General features: G+C 40.4%; 1 protein-coding gene across 1 annotated transcript in view; it reads left to right on the top strand.

Moving 5' to 3' along the window:
* The window catches only part of plxnb1b (plexin b1b), a 160,370-nt gene extending 143,102 nt beyond the window's left edge, over positions 1-17,268 (top strand). The window contains exons 24-40 of the mRNA XM_033626645.2: positions 706-885; positions 1,024-1,172; positions 3,041-3,141; positions 3,532-3,749; positions 3,851-4,029; positions 4,125-4,191; positions 6,221-6,367; positions 6,510-6,675; positions 9,377-9,480; positions 9,571-9,655; positions 11,136-11,302; positions 11,894-12,054; positions 14,385-14,532; positions 14,822-14,886; positions 15,934-16,009; positions 16,091-16,165; positions 16,812-17,268. Of these exons, the coding sequence (XP_033482536.1) occupies positions 706-885; positions 1,024-1,172; positions 3,041-3,141; positions 3,532-3,749; positions 3,851-4,029; positions 4,125-4,191; positions 6,221-6,367; positions 6,510-6,675; positions 9,377-9,480; positions 9,571-9,655; positions 11,136-11,302; positions 11,894-12,054; positions 14,385-14,532; positions 14,822-14,886; positions 15,934-16,009; positions 16,091-16,165; positions 16,812-16,916 (2,193 nt within the window). The 3' untranslated portion in view covers positions 16,917-17,268. The remainder of the gene's footprint in view (positions 1-705; positions 886-1,023; positions 1,173-3,040; positions 3,142-3,531; positions 3,750-3,850; positions 4,030-4,124; positions 4,192-6,220; positions 6,368-6,509; positions 6,676-9,376; positions 9,481-9,570; positions 9,656-11,135; positions 11,303-11,893; positions 12,055-14,384; positions 14,533-14,821; positions 14,887-15,933; positions 16,010-16,090; positions 16,166-16,811) is intronic.
* Positions 17,269-18,287: the final 1,019 nt, after the last annotated feature.

Genomic DNA, 18,287 nt, shown 5'->3' with positions numbered 1-18,287 from the left:
TGGGCTAAAACTTCCTCCTCTGTGCACCACTCATTCTTCACAGTTCAATTAGTACTTTGAGACACATCCAGTCAACATTTCAGCAAATCTCTCCAAACAGATATCTGCTTATTAATGCAAATAAATTAGAAAAAAAAAGCTAATAAAAAGCCAAATTGTCATCAGATGATAGTTGATGGGTTTCAGGTTTGCATTTTGGCCAGTGCGTTCCGCCTCTCCACACAGATTGCTTACATGCAGGCAACCAAAGCCCTTCAAATATGAAAAGTCAGTACTACTCAGTAGGGGTATAAATCACCATTTTCATCATGATACAATGTTATAAAGATTCTTTAGACAACAATACGATATTTGCCAATAATACAAAGTCTGCTACGATATGATTTTGATTAAGTACGATTCAGGGGCCTGCGATGGATAAGAGATGATATTATATGCCCATTTAACACAGTCTGTTACAGAACAAGCCGCCACCCCTTTCTTTTATACTTTTGGCCACAAAGATAAAAAGGCAGGTTTTGTGTAATGTCTGGCAAAGATGTCAGAAAACAACTTAAACCATTCTTTCTACTTGAAAATCTAATAAGATTGAAGAGTTTTCACAAAAATATATACCATATATACTGTACTGAATTTATTTTTCTGTATGGCCTGAAAACAAAGGAGCAAAGATAAACCAGAAGTTCCATCTCTGTGTGTTCTCAGGGGGAAGACCTGGACCTGGCCATCACTAAGGACGAGGTGGTAGTGTTGATTGGGGAGGGTGTGTGTGCTGTTAAGACCCTCACCAAAAACCATCTGTACTGCGAGCCGCCACCTCAGCAGCCTGCACCAGGACCCAACAGCAAGAAACGCGAGGGCTCCGACAATCTGCCTGAATTCACAGTGAGTCCACACGTTCATTTGCAAACAACAGAGGAATCATTACGTCTTCCGGCTGTTTGTGCACCTGACAAGGACACTGCTCTGTGTGTGTGTGTGTGTGTGTGTGTGTGTGTGTGTTTGTTTGTTTGTTTGTTTCAGGTCCAAATGGGCAACCTGAACTTCTCCCTTGGTAAGGTTCAGTATGACAACCTCAGCCTGTCCACCTTCCCTCTGGAGGCCCAGATTGGAGTAGGGGTTGGGGCGTCCATAGTCGCCCTCATCGTCCTCATCATTGTGCTCATTTACAGGTCAGTGGGTGCACTGTGTGTTTCTTTGCAAGTTTACTCAAAAGTGCACTAAATAAAAGAAAAATTACACATAATTTGATCAGTTTATACGTCAGTTAAAGGGACAGTTCACCCTGTAATCAAAAAAAAAGTATTCTTCTTCATACCTGTCATGCTGTTTATCAGTCTAGGTAGTTTTGGTGTGAGTTGCCATGTGATGGAGATATCAGCCATAGAGATGTCTGCCTTCTCACCAATATAATGGAACCACGTGACACTCAGCTTGTGGTGCTCAAAGCACTGAAAAATACATTTGAAAACTCAACAGCAATGTCTCTTTCCAGAAATCATGACCCGGTTACTCAACATTATCCACAGACCTTGCTGTGAGCAGTTTCATTTAGGAACTATTTTCTTCCTGCCAAACTGCACCCACTAACGATATCACTGCGCAGAAGGAAGCTGTGATACGGTTGCTGTTGAGTTTTTCAAATGTATTTTTTCAGTGCTTTGAGCACAACGAGCCGAGTGCCATCTGTTTCCATTATATTGGAGAGAAGGCCGACTTCTCTATAGCCAGCCTCCATCACTTGGCAAGTCACACCAAAACTATCTAGATTGATAACAACAGTAATTAGAGCTTGGTAGTGAACATTTCTGGGTAACAACTAAATTGCTATAATGCTATAAATTAGGCAGCAGAACTGTCAATTCAAATAATGATGAAAATGCATTAATCTCCTAAAACAACGGGGCTCACGTTGTAGCCCACAGTGTAACAGTGTAAATCCACGGCAACATTACACTTCCTTTTTACATTTCCGAAGGCATTATAGGAAATGTACTTTCATAATGTAGAACAGGGATGGGAGAAGGCACAGCTGTCTTCATTTTGTATTGTGTGAGAACGCAAATACGCAAATATTATTCCGCGGAAAAGTGATGTTTTTTTATTTTGTTTTGTTTTGTTTTTTTGGAATGAGGTAGATTTTTCTGAGCTTCCAAACTGCCGGTAAGATCAACAACCAATCATGTTGTACAGAATAAAAACAACACAGAGGCTCCCTTGTCCAAACCAGGAAGGCAACCTCTATCTCTTATACTTTAAACCTTGACAAAGGCAGCACAAACCAGATCCGCTGCCATTACCTTTCACAATAAAAGCCCCAGACATATACACTGCATGACTTTACCAGAGGGAACTCAAATTCACCCAGAGCATTTTGCTAAAAGGAAACTTGATAAAATAGCTTACAGTGCCTTCAGCACCTTCAGACAGACTGTCAGACACTTCTCTGGGTCAATAGGATCCCAGTCGTTGATCCTCTGCCTCCCCAGATCCAGCACTAGCATCCCCAGTAGGACCTCAACAGTCATTTGTTCCTGAAGGATGAGCTGTCACGAATCTTCAAACCCGTTATTGAACAAATGTTACAACTGTCTCAAATTTGAATCACTGATGATAAGAATAGTTTTGATACAAAATACTGGCATGCAAGGATTTTTCACTTTCATGTCATTAATTCATCACAACCCAGGTGTGTAAAAGCCTTAACAGTTACACCTCTGTAGAACCTTTAGACAACCAACACTATTAGACAGGGAGGGAAGAACATTGTTAGGTCATAACATGTTTTTTTGAAGTGCCACAGTGAGAACTGAAGGATCAGGATAGTCACCATATCAGGCAGTGTATCCATTTTGCCCCAGCATGACCCAAGATTAACCCTGATCCTTACTGGTGGGGGATTGTTGGGTCAAATTACTTGGGTCAGCTTTTTTCCCAATCTCATGGATTTCCACTAATCCAGTGTGAAACTGGTATTATTTGTCCTCTATCTTCTCTCCCCACCTGACCCTCTGTTCCCATCTTTGTTACTGTCTGTCAGGAGGAAGAGTAAGCAGGCTGTGAGAGACTACAAGAAGGTCCAGATCCAACTGGAGAACCTGGAAACCAGCGTGAGAGACCGCTGCAAGAAAGAGTTCACGGGTAAAGAGTGCGCCAGAAGAGTAACATTACATTAAAAAGGAGAGAACAGGAAAGAGAGGAAGGAGGTTTGGAGAGGAGAGGCAGAAGAACAAGAAAGTTTATTTTAGTTTGTGGAGGCCAACAGATCCACTTTGTTTTCATTCTGGCCTTAGAGATTATCCCATTACATCACATCTCCTGGATGAAATGTTCCTTCTCATCCCACATGGCTGCTGCAGAGGATTTTAATTTTAGCCTGCCAACAAGTCCAGTGTCAATATTTACCAGCTCCTACCTCCCAACACAGTTCTAGACACGCACTTTGAATATAAAGTATGGTAGAAACTGAAGACAAAGAGCTTGTAGTAAAACCTCCTGATCTGTCACCCTTCTCCCACTACCCCGACTTAGACCTGATGACGGAGATGATGGACATGTCCAGTGACCTGGTGGGCTCTGGCATTCCTTTCCTTGACTACCGGATGTACGCTGAGCGCATCTTCTTCCCCGGCCACCGGGAGTCTCCGCTGAGGCGAGACCTGGATGTTCAAGAGTGTCGAAGGCAGACAGTGGAGCAGGGACTGGTGCAGCTGTCCAACCTGCTCAACAGTAAACTCTTCCTTACCAAGGTTGTCATCACCGGCATCTGTGTCACGAGCAGAATGAGGCTTTGAGACAATACCCACATTTTGAGCAAAGGAATAATTTGCTACTCTTCTTTTCTTCTCAGTTCATTCACACTCTGGAGAGCCAACGGACTTTCTCTCCCAGAGACAGGGCGTACGTGGCCTCCCTGCTGACGGTGTCGCTGCATGGCAAACTGGAGTATTTCACCGACATCCTCAAAACTCTCCTCAATGACCTGGTGGAGCAGTATGTGGCCAAGAACCCCAAACTGATGTTGCGACGGTAAGAAGAAGGAGAGTGGATGTGGTCATGTTGTGTTGTAAAGATGCTCAGCAGCGATTCAGACTCAGTGTTTTGTTTTGTTTTTTCCTCTGCAGAACAGAGACAGTGGTGGAGAAGCTGCTGACCAACTGGATGTCCATCTGCCTCTATGCTTTCCTCAGGGTCAGTCAACACATGATACATGGTTTTATATTTCTGCTATAAATACGCAATCAAATGTCATTTCAGTCAAACATGTTAGGAGCACCGAAATTTCGGATTTTTTGAAGTGGGGTTGTATGTGGTACTTATCCATAGACAGTATATTACATACAGTAGATGTCAGTCGGCACGCCCCCAGTTAGGAGAAGCAGGCTGGAGTCCGACACAGAAGCTCAGCAATGTACTGCTGTGGAGGGGTCTGTAACAAAACATACTTTAGCCACCTAAAGAAGTCCCACCTAAAGCAATCAATATCAGTTGAAGTGTACTCTATATTTAGTATTTTCACTGCTTTACCTGTCTGTCAGACAGCTCTTTTCAGTGAGGAAGCCATTAACGGCCTCATTTTTCCACCAATGCTCTTGTCAAAGCCACCAGACTCCACTGACAAAAATAGTAATTTTAGCTTGCTGAACACAGGAGCTGCTGGTCTATGCTGCCTTGATCAGTTATCAGTAATCTGAACTAATCATTTAAATTCCAAAGTCACAAACACAAAAAAAGCTAAATGATGGAGGCAGTGGCTCCTGTGTTCAGCAATGTTAAATCACTGATTTCCTTAGTGGAGTCTGGTACTGAAGAGAGCCATATAACAGCTTAATTTTCCTGTTGGAAATTATTGTCTGACATTAAGGTAAAGCATTTAAGATATTTTAAATATAGTGTACACATAAACTGATATTGTTTTAGGTAGGACTTTTTTTAGGTGGTTAAAATATGTTTTGTTTGTGATCCCCATCACAGCAGTACATTACTTAGCTTCCACGTTGGACTCTAGCCTGCTTCTCCAAACTGGGGGTGTGCTGACTGAAATCTATCTCTGAACTATGTGTAATGTGTAATGCCTGGCAATGTGCTCCAAAGAAATATGGGACATCATTTCACAGGTCTACCACTGGGTCCATACAATCTAAACTGACAGTCAACAGTTATTTAAAGAAAAAAAAGAGCCAACGACTAACTAACTAACAGCAGGGCAGGGATACGCACTGCTGAAACTCTGAGAGTTGGTCATAAATAATACTGCTACCTTATAATCTTCACGTGGGGCATCGGCCTACAGTTTATGTTATAGTTTAATGAGCTCAGTAGTAATATTAATAGTAACAGTAATATTAATAGTAATTGTAATAGTACCAAGGAAACAGCCACATCAAAACTATATATTTATGCCATTTGGAATGTTTTTCAGTACAGTTTGTGTTGTCCTTAGTTGCACTAAAGCAGAGTCCAGCACAATAATAATAATAAATTTTATTTGTAACGCACTTTTCATAAAAAACAAATCTCAAAGTGCTACAGAAGGCAGTGCAGATATGCTATGCTAAGAGTTACAAACAGACAACATGATAAAATACATCAAAAGGCTGGCACAGGTCTGATTTTCCAAGCCGCTTCCAAACCGGAACAGTAACATGCAATACTGCTCCGTTCTACAACCTGACCTGTTGACACAAGACCAGTGGCCCGTCCCGAAACCACAAATCCTAAAATAACCATGCACTGTTATAATTTGGTCAGGCAGCACATTTAAAGTGATTATTTTTTTAATACATTTCATACATGTGAATCTAAGATAATACATTTTCAAACTAAGGTAATTCAGGAAATGCAGTGTAAATGGATATTTTTTACTTATTCTCATAATACTGAGCAGCACATCTCCACAGTTAACCTGCCTGTTAGTAACTCATCTGATTGAAGGGGCTCTCATATTCCAGGTGGTAGAGGAGACAGAGCCAACACACAAAGTCAGCTGTCAGAGGATTAAAACACTGAGTTAAATTAGTGTTATAACTATTTTATTTTATTTATTTATTATTTAACACCTACAATGTTCTTTACCCTCTGCAAATCTCCCCTTTTGCAGGTCACCCAATGCAGGACTCTGCACTTAAGACATGTTTTGTGTAATAGCCAATGTTAGATGTTACTTACCAGTCCAAAAGAAACATTGGAAGTTCATCATAAGACCTGTGTGTGTGTGCAGGACTCAGCAGGGGAGTCTCTCTACATGCTGTTCAGGGCCATAAAGCACCAGGTAGACAAAGGACCTGTGGACGCTGTGACCGGCAAGGCCAAGTACACCCTCAATGACAACCGCCTGCTGCGAGAGGATGTAGAGTATAAGACTCTGGTGAGGAGAACTCTGACTTTAAACCAAATTATCATTTACATCTGATTAAAGAATCCCAGACATCCACCATGACCTTCAGGAAGTTGGGCTATTTCCTCTTTCCTTCTCTCACACCTCTTGCTCTCTCTCTTCTCTTCTGCAGACTCTGAATGTTTTGGTGCAGGGTGGAGGAGTGAATGAGAGCCAGCCGCTGCCCTCCAAAGTGCTGGACTGTGACACCATCACACAGGTGAAAGAGAAGCTGCTGGACCAGGTCTACAAGGGCACCTCCTTCTCCCACCGACCCCACGCAGACTCACTGGACCTCGGTGAGAGTCCATACACACCAGATCACACACCTGGCACTTTAGATACATTCTGATATTTTTGCTTTTCATCCTTATATCAGTAAGCAACAGTAATGTGAGAGAAATGATGAAGGTGTGAATTTCTGTTTCTGTTGTTAAGCTGTGGCGCCCTCTACTGCAAGACAAAAATAAATACAAGAATTTAATTGGTCGATCTTTCATCTAAGTTAGCACTGCTAAAATGACAATATGTGCTGTTAATACTGACGAGATCCATAAGTAACCAAAACACCAGCTGGAATAAACATGGAACAGGTTGTCTACAGGAATCAGACACTGTAGTTTAATGCTTTTTAAGACCCTTTCAAGAACATTTTTAAACAAATTAAGACTGATTTTTGGAAAGTCTTTGTTTTCTTATTCAAGTATTGTAGGTAAGTCTAAAGGTAAGTAGTATACATGTAGTCCCTTGCAGAGGTTCCTACAGCTCAAGGCAAAGACTTCTTAGATCTAAGACTCTTTAAATGACACCTGAAATTTAAGGGGAAAAAAAACACAAATCAAGTCAATTAGGATTAGGGACAGTTTTGGCAAAATATTTATTGTAACATAAAACATGACCTCTAGTGGAGTTGAGGGTAGAACAGAACTGGGAAGTACATGGTGTTTGTCAGTGGGTTTCACAATCTGCATGTGGGATTGCGCAGCCTTGATTCCCATTGTATCGAGCTTGAAATTATCTTTGCATAAAATAAACAAAGCCAGGGCACCCAGTAGCTCAGTGGTTAGAGCAGGCATCCCATGTACAAAAGCATTGTCCTTGCTTCAGCAGCCATGGTTTCAATTCCAGCCTGCGGCCCCTTGCTGCATGTTCATAATTCATAAAATCCTACCTACCTTGGCTTAGCATTTTTAAGGCTTTTGAAAGATTGACTTCAGACATTCTAGTACTGACTAAGGCCTTATTTTTTGATTAATTCATTCAATACCTTTTAAGACTTTTTAAGGATCTGCAGGAACTTAATAGGTTTAATTTATGTAGAAATATGGTTATTAGAGCGAGTTTGGTTCATCTACATTTTGCCAACAGGAAAGTGCAAATATAAAGTAAAACAATAGTATTAGGTTACGTGGCAGGTTTAAAGATTTGGAACATCAGACCTGCCTTGTTTTCGACAAATAGCAATTAAAGGATGGATAAATGAAATCAGAAATAGTGTATGTTGCAAAATTTACACAGAATCCCTTTGTTAAAGATACAATAGCAGTATGGTATATGGAACATAAACATAAAGGCAAAACACCAGCATTATCCCAGTTTACTCCAAACTGGGGTAACTGACTTCACACCTGGTAAGAGAGATATGAGCTTCAAAATCTGGGCTGAGAAAGGCCTGTGTAAAATTGAAAATTGCAGACCTGTTTGATAATGGCATTCTTGTGTCCTTTAAAGATGTTAGACAGAAGTAAGACATCCAGCCAAAACATTTTTTAAATATCTGCAGATTAGAAGCTACATATTTAAAATCCAAAAATCCTTATCCTTACCTACTCTCACCTCTGTGGAAGAAATAGCAGTAAAACACCACTCCAAGAGGGGCCTAATTTCACGCTTTCGTGAAACAATCATGGATGGCTCTCAGATCTCCTTTAGAAATTAAAAGACTTGCATGGAGTGAGGACTGAAACAGTGAGATCTCGGTCAAGGACTGGCAGACGATCAGCTTAGAAGCTCAAACACATTCAATAAATATCATTTTAAATTACTACGATATAAGTGGATAATGAGAATATATCAACTCTAACCGTGTTAAATAAATTCAATGCTCGTACCCCTGACTAGTGTAATAAATGTGGAATAAAGGGTACACTGTTTCATTGCCTATGGGACTGCCCGCATATACGGGCTTTCTGGATAGAGGTTTTGGATATCCTTTCACATGTCACATACATAAAGTTATTTGTGTGCCCCAAACTGCGTAGCCTTATTTTTGTTTTTTGTTTTTCGTAAATTGTAAACTAAGTAAGGTAGATACAAAAATGGCACTCTATTGCTAATCACAAGCAAAACACACCATAGCCAAACTCTGGAAATCTGCTATCAGACCAAGTTTACAACCTGCTTACCAACCTGTCTCACTCTACTGCCCTGGAAAAACTTTCTTTAATGATTAGGGATTAATATTCTACCTTTGACAACATATGGGGACGTTTTATGACATTTCTACAGGAAGTCCTCTTGCCTTACTTACTATTTGTTGATGAGAACATAATTATGTGCATTTCCATTTGCTGTTTTTTCTGTTTCTTTTTTTCTTTTTAGACCATCAGTATTTTATATTTGGATGATTCCTTACCGTGAATGTTCTGTATTGTTCCTTATTTGTTTTCATTTCTTTCTTTTTTTTGTAATACCTGAAGTATATAAAACATCCAATAACCACACTTATTTAAAAAATGTTTGTGGCAACTAAGACCTCACACATTCAAATTTAAGACTATTGTTGACTTTCAATGCCTAATGTTTATGAAATTGAATTTAAGACATTTTGAGACTTTTTTAGGACCCTGTGAAAGTGTGTATGCCCACACTCCATTTTAAAAACATGACATTTAGGAAGTCTTTCACTTTGTGTTGTAACGGCACCAACACGCATGTTCGCACACTTTGAAGGGTTTCCACACACTGTGCTGAGTGTCTGCTTGTTGCCTGATTGTTCAGAGTGGCGATCTGGTGTTGCTGGTCATCTCATTCTGTCAGACGAAGACTTGACGTCTGTGGTTCAGGGAAACTGGAAACGCCTCAACACACTGCAGCACTACAAGGTCAGAGTCCATGCTTCACTGACACACTATTACTCACTCACAGTCAAAAATAATAATAATGATAACTGTATACTCTGTGTTGTTCATCAGGTCCCAGACGGTGCAACAGTAGCGCTGGTCCCTCGCCACACCAAACACATTCACCATGACAACCACGATTATGTGGCAGGAGAGAGTGAGTTAACATGTGAACAGCACTGTAATAATAAATCCAAAATAAGTTTCTTCTCATGGTGATCAAACTGTCACCTTAACGTCCTTTTTGCTTCTACTAAACTTTCACCCAGTAACATTTCTGCTGTCACCATACCACTCGAATGTGTGAAGTAAATCTATGCAGCAGAAATGTTTGAGCATATCTTGAAGTGAAAGGGTTTTTTTTGGGGAGTTTTTCCTTATCCGCTGCGAGGGTCATAAGGACAGAGGGATGTCGTATGCTGTAAAGCCCTGTGAGGCAAATTGTGATTTGTGATATTGGGCTTTATAAATAAAATTGATTGATTGATTGAAAATAGGTCATTTGGACTATTGCTGGTGTGTATAACTTCTGCTCAGTGTTACTGATTTTAATCATGATTTACACAAAGACCCTAGAGGTTAGAGCTGGACTTTATGTCCCAGGCTTTGAGAGGTTGTAGTGTTAAAGGACACAATGCTGCATGGATTAAAGTAAACAGGGTCATTCAGAGTCCCTCAAGTCACTCAACCAATAAACAGTGAAACTACAAAGTGATTCTGCTGAAAACAGAATTTTCATAATCCAATTTTCACTCAGATTTTTTCATTTTTTTATATTCAAAGTGAATCCCTAGAAATTCCTATTATTGTTTTTGATAATTAAAAATAGTGGGGTGTCTACTAATCAGAAGGCCACTGGTTTGATCCTACCCCCCCCGGCAGTCTACATGTCCAAGTGTCCCTGGGCAAGATACTGGGCCTCGAGTTGTTGCTGATGGCTGTGCCATCAGTGTGTGAGTGTGTGTGTGAATGTTTATCCCTCCTGATGAGTAGGTGACACCTGGCATAGTAGCCTCTGCCACTGGTTGTAGCAACTCACAATGTAATAATTAAAATGTAGTAAAAGCTCATGATGTTATAATCAGCACATAATGTAATAACAGTTTTGTTGTTGTATAATGTTGAATAATGTAATAAATTCAGTGCATAGTGTAATAACTTAAATATGAGTACTCTTCCTGTCTTCTTAAAGCTTAAGAACACTTGTAGTTTTACATGACACAAGTAGTCTTTAAAGGAACTGCACTTTGTGTGTTTGGTCTAAAGGGCACCTTCATCACTCAATTCCAAATTGATAAAGCCTCTTGGGTGTGTAACACAATTCAGGACTACAGGAATATATGGGTGATTCTCAGCATGTGAAATAGTTGTTTGCTTTCCCTTATGCACAGTTATAACATTGTTATATCAGTGTATGGATGTGTGTGAATGGGTGAATGCTGGCTTATGTTGTAAAGCACTTGGAGTTTTCACTTTGGTTTCACTTTGTTAAGACTGGAAAATCTTAATTTAAATGCAGTTCATTGTTGACTATTTACATGAAAATAGTGAGCTTTCATGGTGTCTGATGGGGAAGCAGGGCACCACTGCTCACTGAATTCCACTAAATAAAACTTTTGAAACTTGGACCTGTGCAGAGACTCCGATGCTGGAGGATGCAGATGAAGGTGGAGTGAGGCTGTGGCATCTGGTGAAAGCCAGTGAGGAGCCTGAGCTGCCCAAACACCGCCGAGGCAGCCTCAGGGAGAGAGAGAGGGCCAAGGCCATCCCCGAGATCTACCTGACCCGCCTGCTGTCCATGAAGGTACACACACACACACACACACACACTCAGATACAGGGTTAGGTTTCCATATAGCTATCAAGTTTTACAAGTAAGTTTTACTTACAAGTTCATACTGAGAGCTGGTAAAATGTTTTATTATTCTAATAATTATAGAACCTTGTGATGTAGTACATTTCTGGAAATGTATTGTAGCCTTTATCTTATAAACATTGCTAAGTAATTATTTATACAATAATTGCATTACTTTTTAATGGGTGAAATAATGTTTCCATATCAAACGTGTGCAAAACTGTTTTACAATATTCAATAACATTTCACCAATGATGTTCATTTCTATTCAGCTGTATGAATTTGGTACATAGTCATTTACATGGGAATCAGACAACAGTCACATGTATACAAGTGCATACTGTATATACATAAACAGCAAACCACTTGATACACAAGTTTCCCACAGTGAACACACAGACACACTTCCTGTAATTGGTACACTGTTGCAAAGTAGCAAACAAACCTCTGCACTGAATCGTTCTGACTCCCTTCCTCCTCCTCCTCCTCCTCCTCCTCCTCCTCCTCCTCCTCCTTCTCCTCCTCCTCTGTGTTCTTTAGGGAACGCTGCAGAAGTTTGTAGACGATCTGTTCACAGTGATCCTCAGCACCAGTCGTCCCGTCCCGCTGGCTGTTAAATACTTCTTTGACCTGCTGGACGACCAGGCAGGACAACATGGCATCTCTGACCCAGAGACAATACACATTTGGAAGACCAACAGGTGAATCATAGACAAGGGATGGGACGATACACGATTTTATTGCGGATTGTGATATTAAAAAAACACACTCACAATATCAGTATAATTGTAATTATCATGTCCAGCAAAGAGCCTGCTGGGCAACCATCAGTGAAAAGCCCAGTTCAGACCAATGAATCATGACGATATGAAACCATTTCAGAACAGTATACAGTGTGTCCGCGGGGTCTTAAAAAGTATTAAAAGTTGATAAATCAAATGTCGGAAAATTAAGGCCATTAAAAAGTATTAAAAAGTCTTAATCGCGATTTTATGAAGTATTCAATTTTCTTGGCATTCAAGCTTTGACAAAAAGTATCCATGAATATATAATTTATTTTCCTCCTCGCGAATATTACAAACAGCGATGTGTAGGTAGGCACACTCGGACTGCCACTCGGGGTGGGGGCTGAGCGGAAAAAAAAAAGTCCAAAAAAGTTAATAACTTACAAATTATGGCAAAAAGGTAGTTTCTTGCAACCCTAGAATTAAGATAAAAATATTCACAAACGAAAAAGCACTTCTGGTTGCTGATAAGTAGTGTTTAACTTTTGATTTATCACTAAAAATTAAAACCCTCGGCATGCACTGCAGCGCAAGCAGACAGATGCACGACTCCGAGCAGCATGTGTCACTGACACCAGATTCAGAGTGCAGCGGACCGGTGGAAGATGTTACCATCAGCATATTATTTTACATCAATAAAATCTATTTTATCATTATTTTGAGTCACATTGTTGAAAGAATTTAGTCGTCTGTGTTCAAGCAGGATAATAGGTCTCCATTCATTGCACGTCGGGCTTTCTATTTCCTTGTCTGAGATGTTTTCTTTTTTAATAACCTACCAAAAACAATCAATCAATTAAAAACACAAACTGGAACTGGAACATGAAATCTTATATGCCTTTTTTTTTTCACAATCGAATCCCGTGCCATCAAATGAAGCTTCGAATTTTTTTGGGTCAGCCCTAAATCCCACATGCAGGGGGCTAGCCATAAGGTTGTTTTCAGCAAGTTGGCCTTGAATAGCTGATGTTGAGCTGTAGAGCTGTGTTACTTGTTATGACCTAAGGTGTATTTTAATAAACCTGCCTTTGGTTTAATTTATTCTTTCAAGCTTTATTTCTTCTCATTTTATCTGAATTCTGTTGTATGTTTGTGCTCCATAGATTTAATTGCAAACTACAACTGTTTAGTAAGTTAAAGATGCGTTGGTAACGACAGCTTGAAGTGGCGATGAGGTCTTAAGGTTTTTTTGGAAGGTCTTAAAAACGTATTGAAATTAACCTCACGATTCCTGCATATACCCTGGTATAGGAAAGGTGCGGCGTTGTGAACTAATTGGTCTGAGCTCGACTCAGGCTGGGCGATGGTGTCAACGGCAACTCAGCTGGTCAAATCGCCGGCAGATGGTTTTGGACGGTAAAGCACGTCACCTTTTTCAACAGCCAATCAGCTTGTAGTCAAGTCCGCTGGGCAAGTCAAAATGACTGCAGACAGCGTGTTTGCTTGCTACAAATACAGCTGTAGCCAGTATCTCATTATCACTATCCTTATTCATATTTTAAGAAGCTACAAATTATATACAGCCACAAATAAGCCTGAAAAGCTGGAAATCAGAATGGAAGTACAGAGAGTTGTTGCATAGAAATGATAAACTGTCTCATCTAGTTGCATTGGTGTGAACCAGCAGGTTTTTAGAACATTACAGAACAGCACATTGCAAATAGCTGCCTGTTTCAACTCATCTCGTCACAAATCTTCAGTCTGAAGTGGGCTGAAAAGACACTGCAAAAACAGGCTGCATACACACCAACCTCAAAAAACACAAATGATTTTATTCAAGCATCAGCATATTTCATAATGAAACATATAATGCCATTTCAAATAGTTAAAAAGTCTGGCTTTTTAAGATAGTTTGTTCTTCTCTAAAAAGGCTGTTCTCTAAATAAAAGTGTGTGTCCTATCTGTGATGCAATGAAATGAAACAGAAATAAAGGAAAAGTGATTCCAGTATGTTTTAGTACCATTTTAAGAGTTTTACGCATATTTTGATGATTATCAAATAATAATGTGAGTTGCAATCATTTTGGCCAGGGTAATCGTTAGATGAAATGTTGATATTGTCACATGCCTAGTATGGACTCACACAAACACAAAGAGCCAGGTGGTCCCGTGAAGAGATGAGGATGACATTGTCCATAAATATAAAGTATTAAACTAATGAATAATTAATTCAAACCACTTCAAAGATTGATGCAAACTGGATCTTGAAACAAGTTAGCATTTCAATGTTTCCACTGTGTCTCCAGTCTCCCTCTGCGTTTCTGGATCAACATTGTGAAGAACCCTCAGTTTATCTTTGACGTCCAGGCGTCGGACCACGTGGACGCCGTGCTCTCTGTCATCGCCCAGACCTTCATGGACTCCTGCACCATCGCTGAGCACAAGCTGGGACGGGTAAGGCTGGATGGGGGAGGGAGCAAGTAGAAGCTTCATACACATTGGAACTTAGAGAGGATCAATATTGAAATATTTGTTTGTGGTTCTCACTCTGCTGTTTTTCTGCAGTTATAATTCAAACTGAAACAGATGGCTTTTTTCAGATGGAGAAAAAATTGAGGCTGTAAATGATGTGTCTGTTGCAGGTGGTGACTTTACAGCAGTCCCAAATAGAGTTGATGTTAAGACACGCCTCCTGTCCCTCTTTCTCTCTTCACTTCTCATTCCCTCTTTTCTTTTTGAACAGGACTCTCCCATCAACAAGCTGCTATATGCAAGAGACATCCCGCGCTACAAACAGATGGTAGAAAGGTGGGTTCAGGTTTAAAGTGGCAACCGACAGCTCTTCAATTTCCCCTTCACCAGCATTTTAAAGTGGTATTGTTGTCAGCGCCAATTTCGCAAAGATAACCAGATTGCTTTCCGTTTTCCTCAGAGCCGAGCAACTAACACGGTTTCCATCAGTTACTTTGGCTGTTCCACTGTCCGCCATTTCTGCTTCTGAGCGTAGTAACTACAGAGAACTTACACTGATACTCTTTGGTAATTGGACATAGCTATTGATAGCTACTGGGGAAAACAAAAGCACTATCCTCTTCTTGTTTTGGTAGCACAATGGTTGACACACTTCCTATGCTCTGTTAATGGAGCCTTCAGGAGATCGTAGCTGGTGGCAGACAGCATTGCATAGTGAGGACAAGGCTTATAGGGAACCAATTGTGTCATTAGCCTTATACGCCTTACATCAGGCAGTCAGCATTTATTTCTTAATGACAAGTTAGAGGGATAGTTCAGATTTTTGAAGTGGGGTTGTATGGTGTACTGATCCATAGTCAGTGTATTACCCACAGAAGATGTCTGTTAGCACGCCCTGGTTTAAATAAGACGGCAGGTGTGCCGACAACGGAAGCTAAGCTGCTGTGGACAGAGGCAGCTACAAAACTTATTTAAGCCACTTAAAAAAAAATCAATATCAGTGTATGTGTACACTATATTGAGAGTATTTTCACTGCTCTACCTTTCTGTCAAACAGCCCAATTATCCCTTTAAACCAAAACACTAGTCTATTTCCACTGTAACTAAGCTAGTAAAAACTTATGAAACAGCACTTTGGATAATATGACTCATATGATATTTCACACCAAATAAAATGAATCTATTTTGGAATGCAATTATATAATATCCATTGCTCTGTAGTATAATAAATAAATGACTGTATTAAAAGTCTTCTTCGGTTAAAGATGGATTTTCTTTACATTTATAGCGCTCTCTTTTATGAAATCTGCTTTCATCATCTTATGAAGCAGTTTGTAATGTCAGTAATGCTTTTGAAGTTGATCATAATTGCCTTGTTTGCAGGTACTATGCTGACATCAGGCAGACCATATCAGCCAGTGACCAGGAGATGAACTCAGCTCTGGCTGAATTGTCCAGGGTGAGTGCAGCCACAGCTCAGAGCCCACACTACAGAGGAGCACAGTATACAGACATCTAACCTAAAGGCTTTGTTTTTCAGAACTACTCTGGAGAGCTCAACTACCTGGTCGCACTGCACGAGCTTTACAAGTACATCAACAAATACTACGACCAGGTGCGTGTATCGCTCAGTCTGACTCAAAAGACCAGGTGTATCATCATGGCACAATGCAAAGATATGATCATGTGCACAGAGGAGTTGTATTGCATTGTTTTTGTTCCTGTATGCTTTTATTTCTGAACCTAAAAAAGTGCAGCAGAACAGTGTTCCTAAGGTCATGAAATTTCTGGAAACATGTGAAAAGGCCTGGAAATGGTTTGGAATTGACAGACTGTTTTAGAAAAGTTTTTAATATATATTATTTTGGCCAATATTTAAAGTATGTTGAGAAAAATCACAAAACATGTCGAATGTTGAGCGTTGTGCGTTCCTTGTAAAACTAATTTCTAATCTAGTGCTGTGCTGTGCGACAGTTAAAGTGTCACTAGTATCATGTGATACACATAGAAGAGATCAGCATTGTATCATCACCAAGGGCATCCTTCACACTGAGATCGGAGGCACACTAATAAACGTGAATACTCAATTTAGAGTGTAGCAAATAGCTATAGCCTGTTAGAAGCCTCTGTAGCCTCTGTGCTTAGAGCCTCAGTTTAGGTAAGAGACAGAGTAAACCATCTAAAAAGGGAATACATACTACTCCTTTTCAGTTTTTAAAGACTGCCGATTATAATTAACTGTGCCATCTCCTTCTTATCAGATCATCACAGCGCTGGAGGAGGACACTACGGCCCAGAAGATGCAGCTGGGCTACAGACTGCAGCAGATCGCAGCTGCCGTGGAGAATAAGGTCACTGACTTGTGACAGAGGAATCACCCAGCAGAGCTGTGGCAAACGGAGTGGGCTGGCAGGAGGAGGAAGAGGAGGAGAATTAACAGATTTGCACCCTGCAGGTTGAACTGAAAAGCAGGAAAGCAACAGACAGACAAATCAGAAGCTTCCTTTCAGGAGGAAGTCTTGAAGACAAGGAGTTTTTGAAGAAACTTTTGAGGTTTGTGTAGAAGTTCACATCCCAGCATCTGTCCTGGTGGTGTTGGCTGTGGATGACTTTAGTCTGGACACTTTGAGCTCTCTGTATAAGCAGGACAGCACACAGACACTGGACGAAGAAAGAGGGGATGTGTAAAACACACCAGTCAGGCCTGCTGTCCCTCCTGTTGACTGTATGTAAAGATATTGAAGGAAGAACATGTGCTGGACTTCCAACTTAACGGTCTTACACAGTAGTGCTCATGTAAAAGAAACAGCTGCTTTACAGACAGCTGATCTGATCTGAAGACTGATTTCAATGGGATTTTATCTCACTGTGACCCCCTGGAGTGAATTTTTAAAAGCGGTACCTCTTATGCCTTGTGTGCTTCTCGCTGCTGTATGGTCTGAAGATATTCCTTTGTGTGTGTGTATGGTGATTTCTGTGTGTATGAATGTGTGTGTGTATGTATGTGTGTGTGTGTGTGTGTGTGTTTGCAGTTATCCATATTGCCCTGGTTATCAATCTACCCCTTGTATTGTGACATTTCTGGTTTCTTGTACAAAGTATTGAAGTAACTGGTTCTCATATTTTAGATCTTACAGTCAGCAGTATTCAGAAAACAGTGAACTGGGCTTCAATATTATTTCTCTGAAATGTTTAAGAATGAAACCTTCGTCACAATGTTGTTTGCTTGAAGGGACAGTTCACCCCAAAATCAAATTTACATATTTTTTCTCTTACCTGTGGTGCATTTTGTCAGTCTACATGTTTTGGTGTGAGCTGCAGAGTGTTGGAGATATCAGCTGTAGAGGTGTCTGACCTCTCTCCAGTATAATGGAACTAGATGGCACTCTGCTTCTGGTGCTTAACGCACCAAAAACATACATTTGATAAACTCAACATCAATGTCTGTACAGAAATCATGACCTGGTTACTCAAGATAATCTACAGACCTTGTTGTTACCAGGTTTATGCAGGAACTATTTTCTTTTTACCAAATTAAAGCCACGAACCGCATCACCACACAAAAGGAAGTGTGCATCTACTCATGGACGAGAGTGCTCATGCCCATGACAGCACAAGATGTAGATATTAATGGAATCCTAGGTGAGCTAGCAGTAGATACACGCTTCCTTCTGAGCAGTGATACGGTTGGCAGGTGTAGTTCAGGGTTGGAAATGAACTTTTCTGTCCACCTGTGG

The sequence above is a fragment of the Epinephelus lanceolatus genome, chromosome 1 (genome assembly GCF_041903045.1).
Source record: "Epinephelus lanceolatus isolate andai-2023 chromosome 1, ASM4190304v1, whole genome shotgun sequence".
NCBI lineage: Eukaryota > Metazoa > Chordata > Actinopteri > Perciformes > Serranidae > Epinephelus > Epinephelus lanceolatus.
Note: the sequence above shows the minus strand (reverse complement) of the source record. Positions and strands in the feature narration are given on the sequence as shown.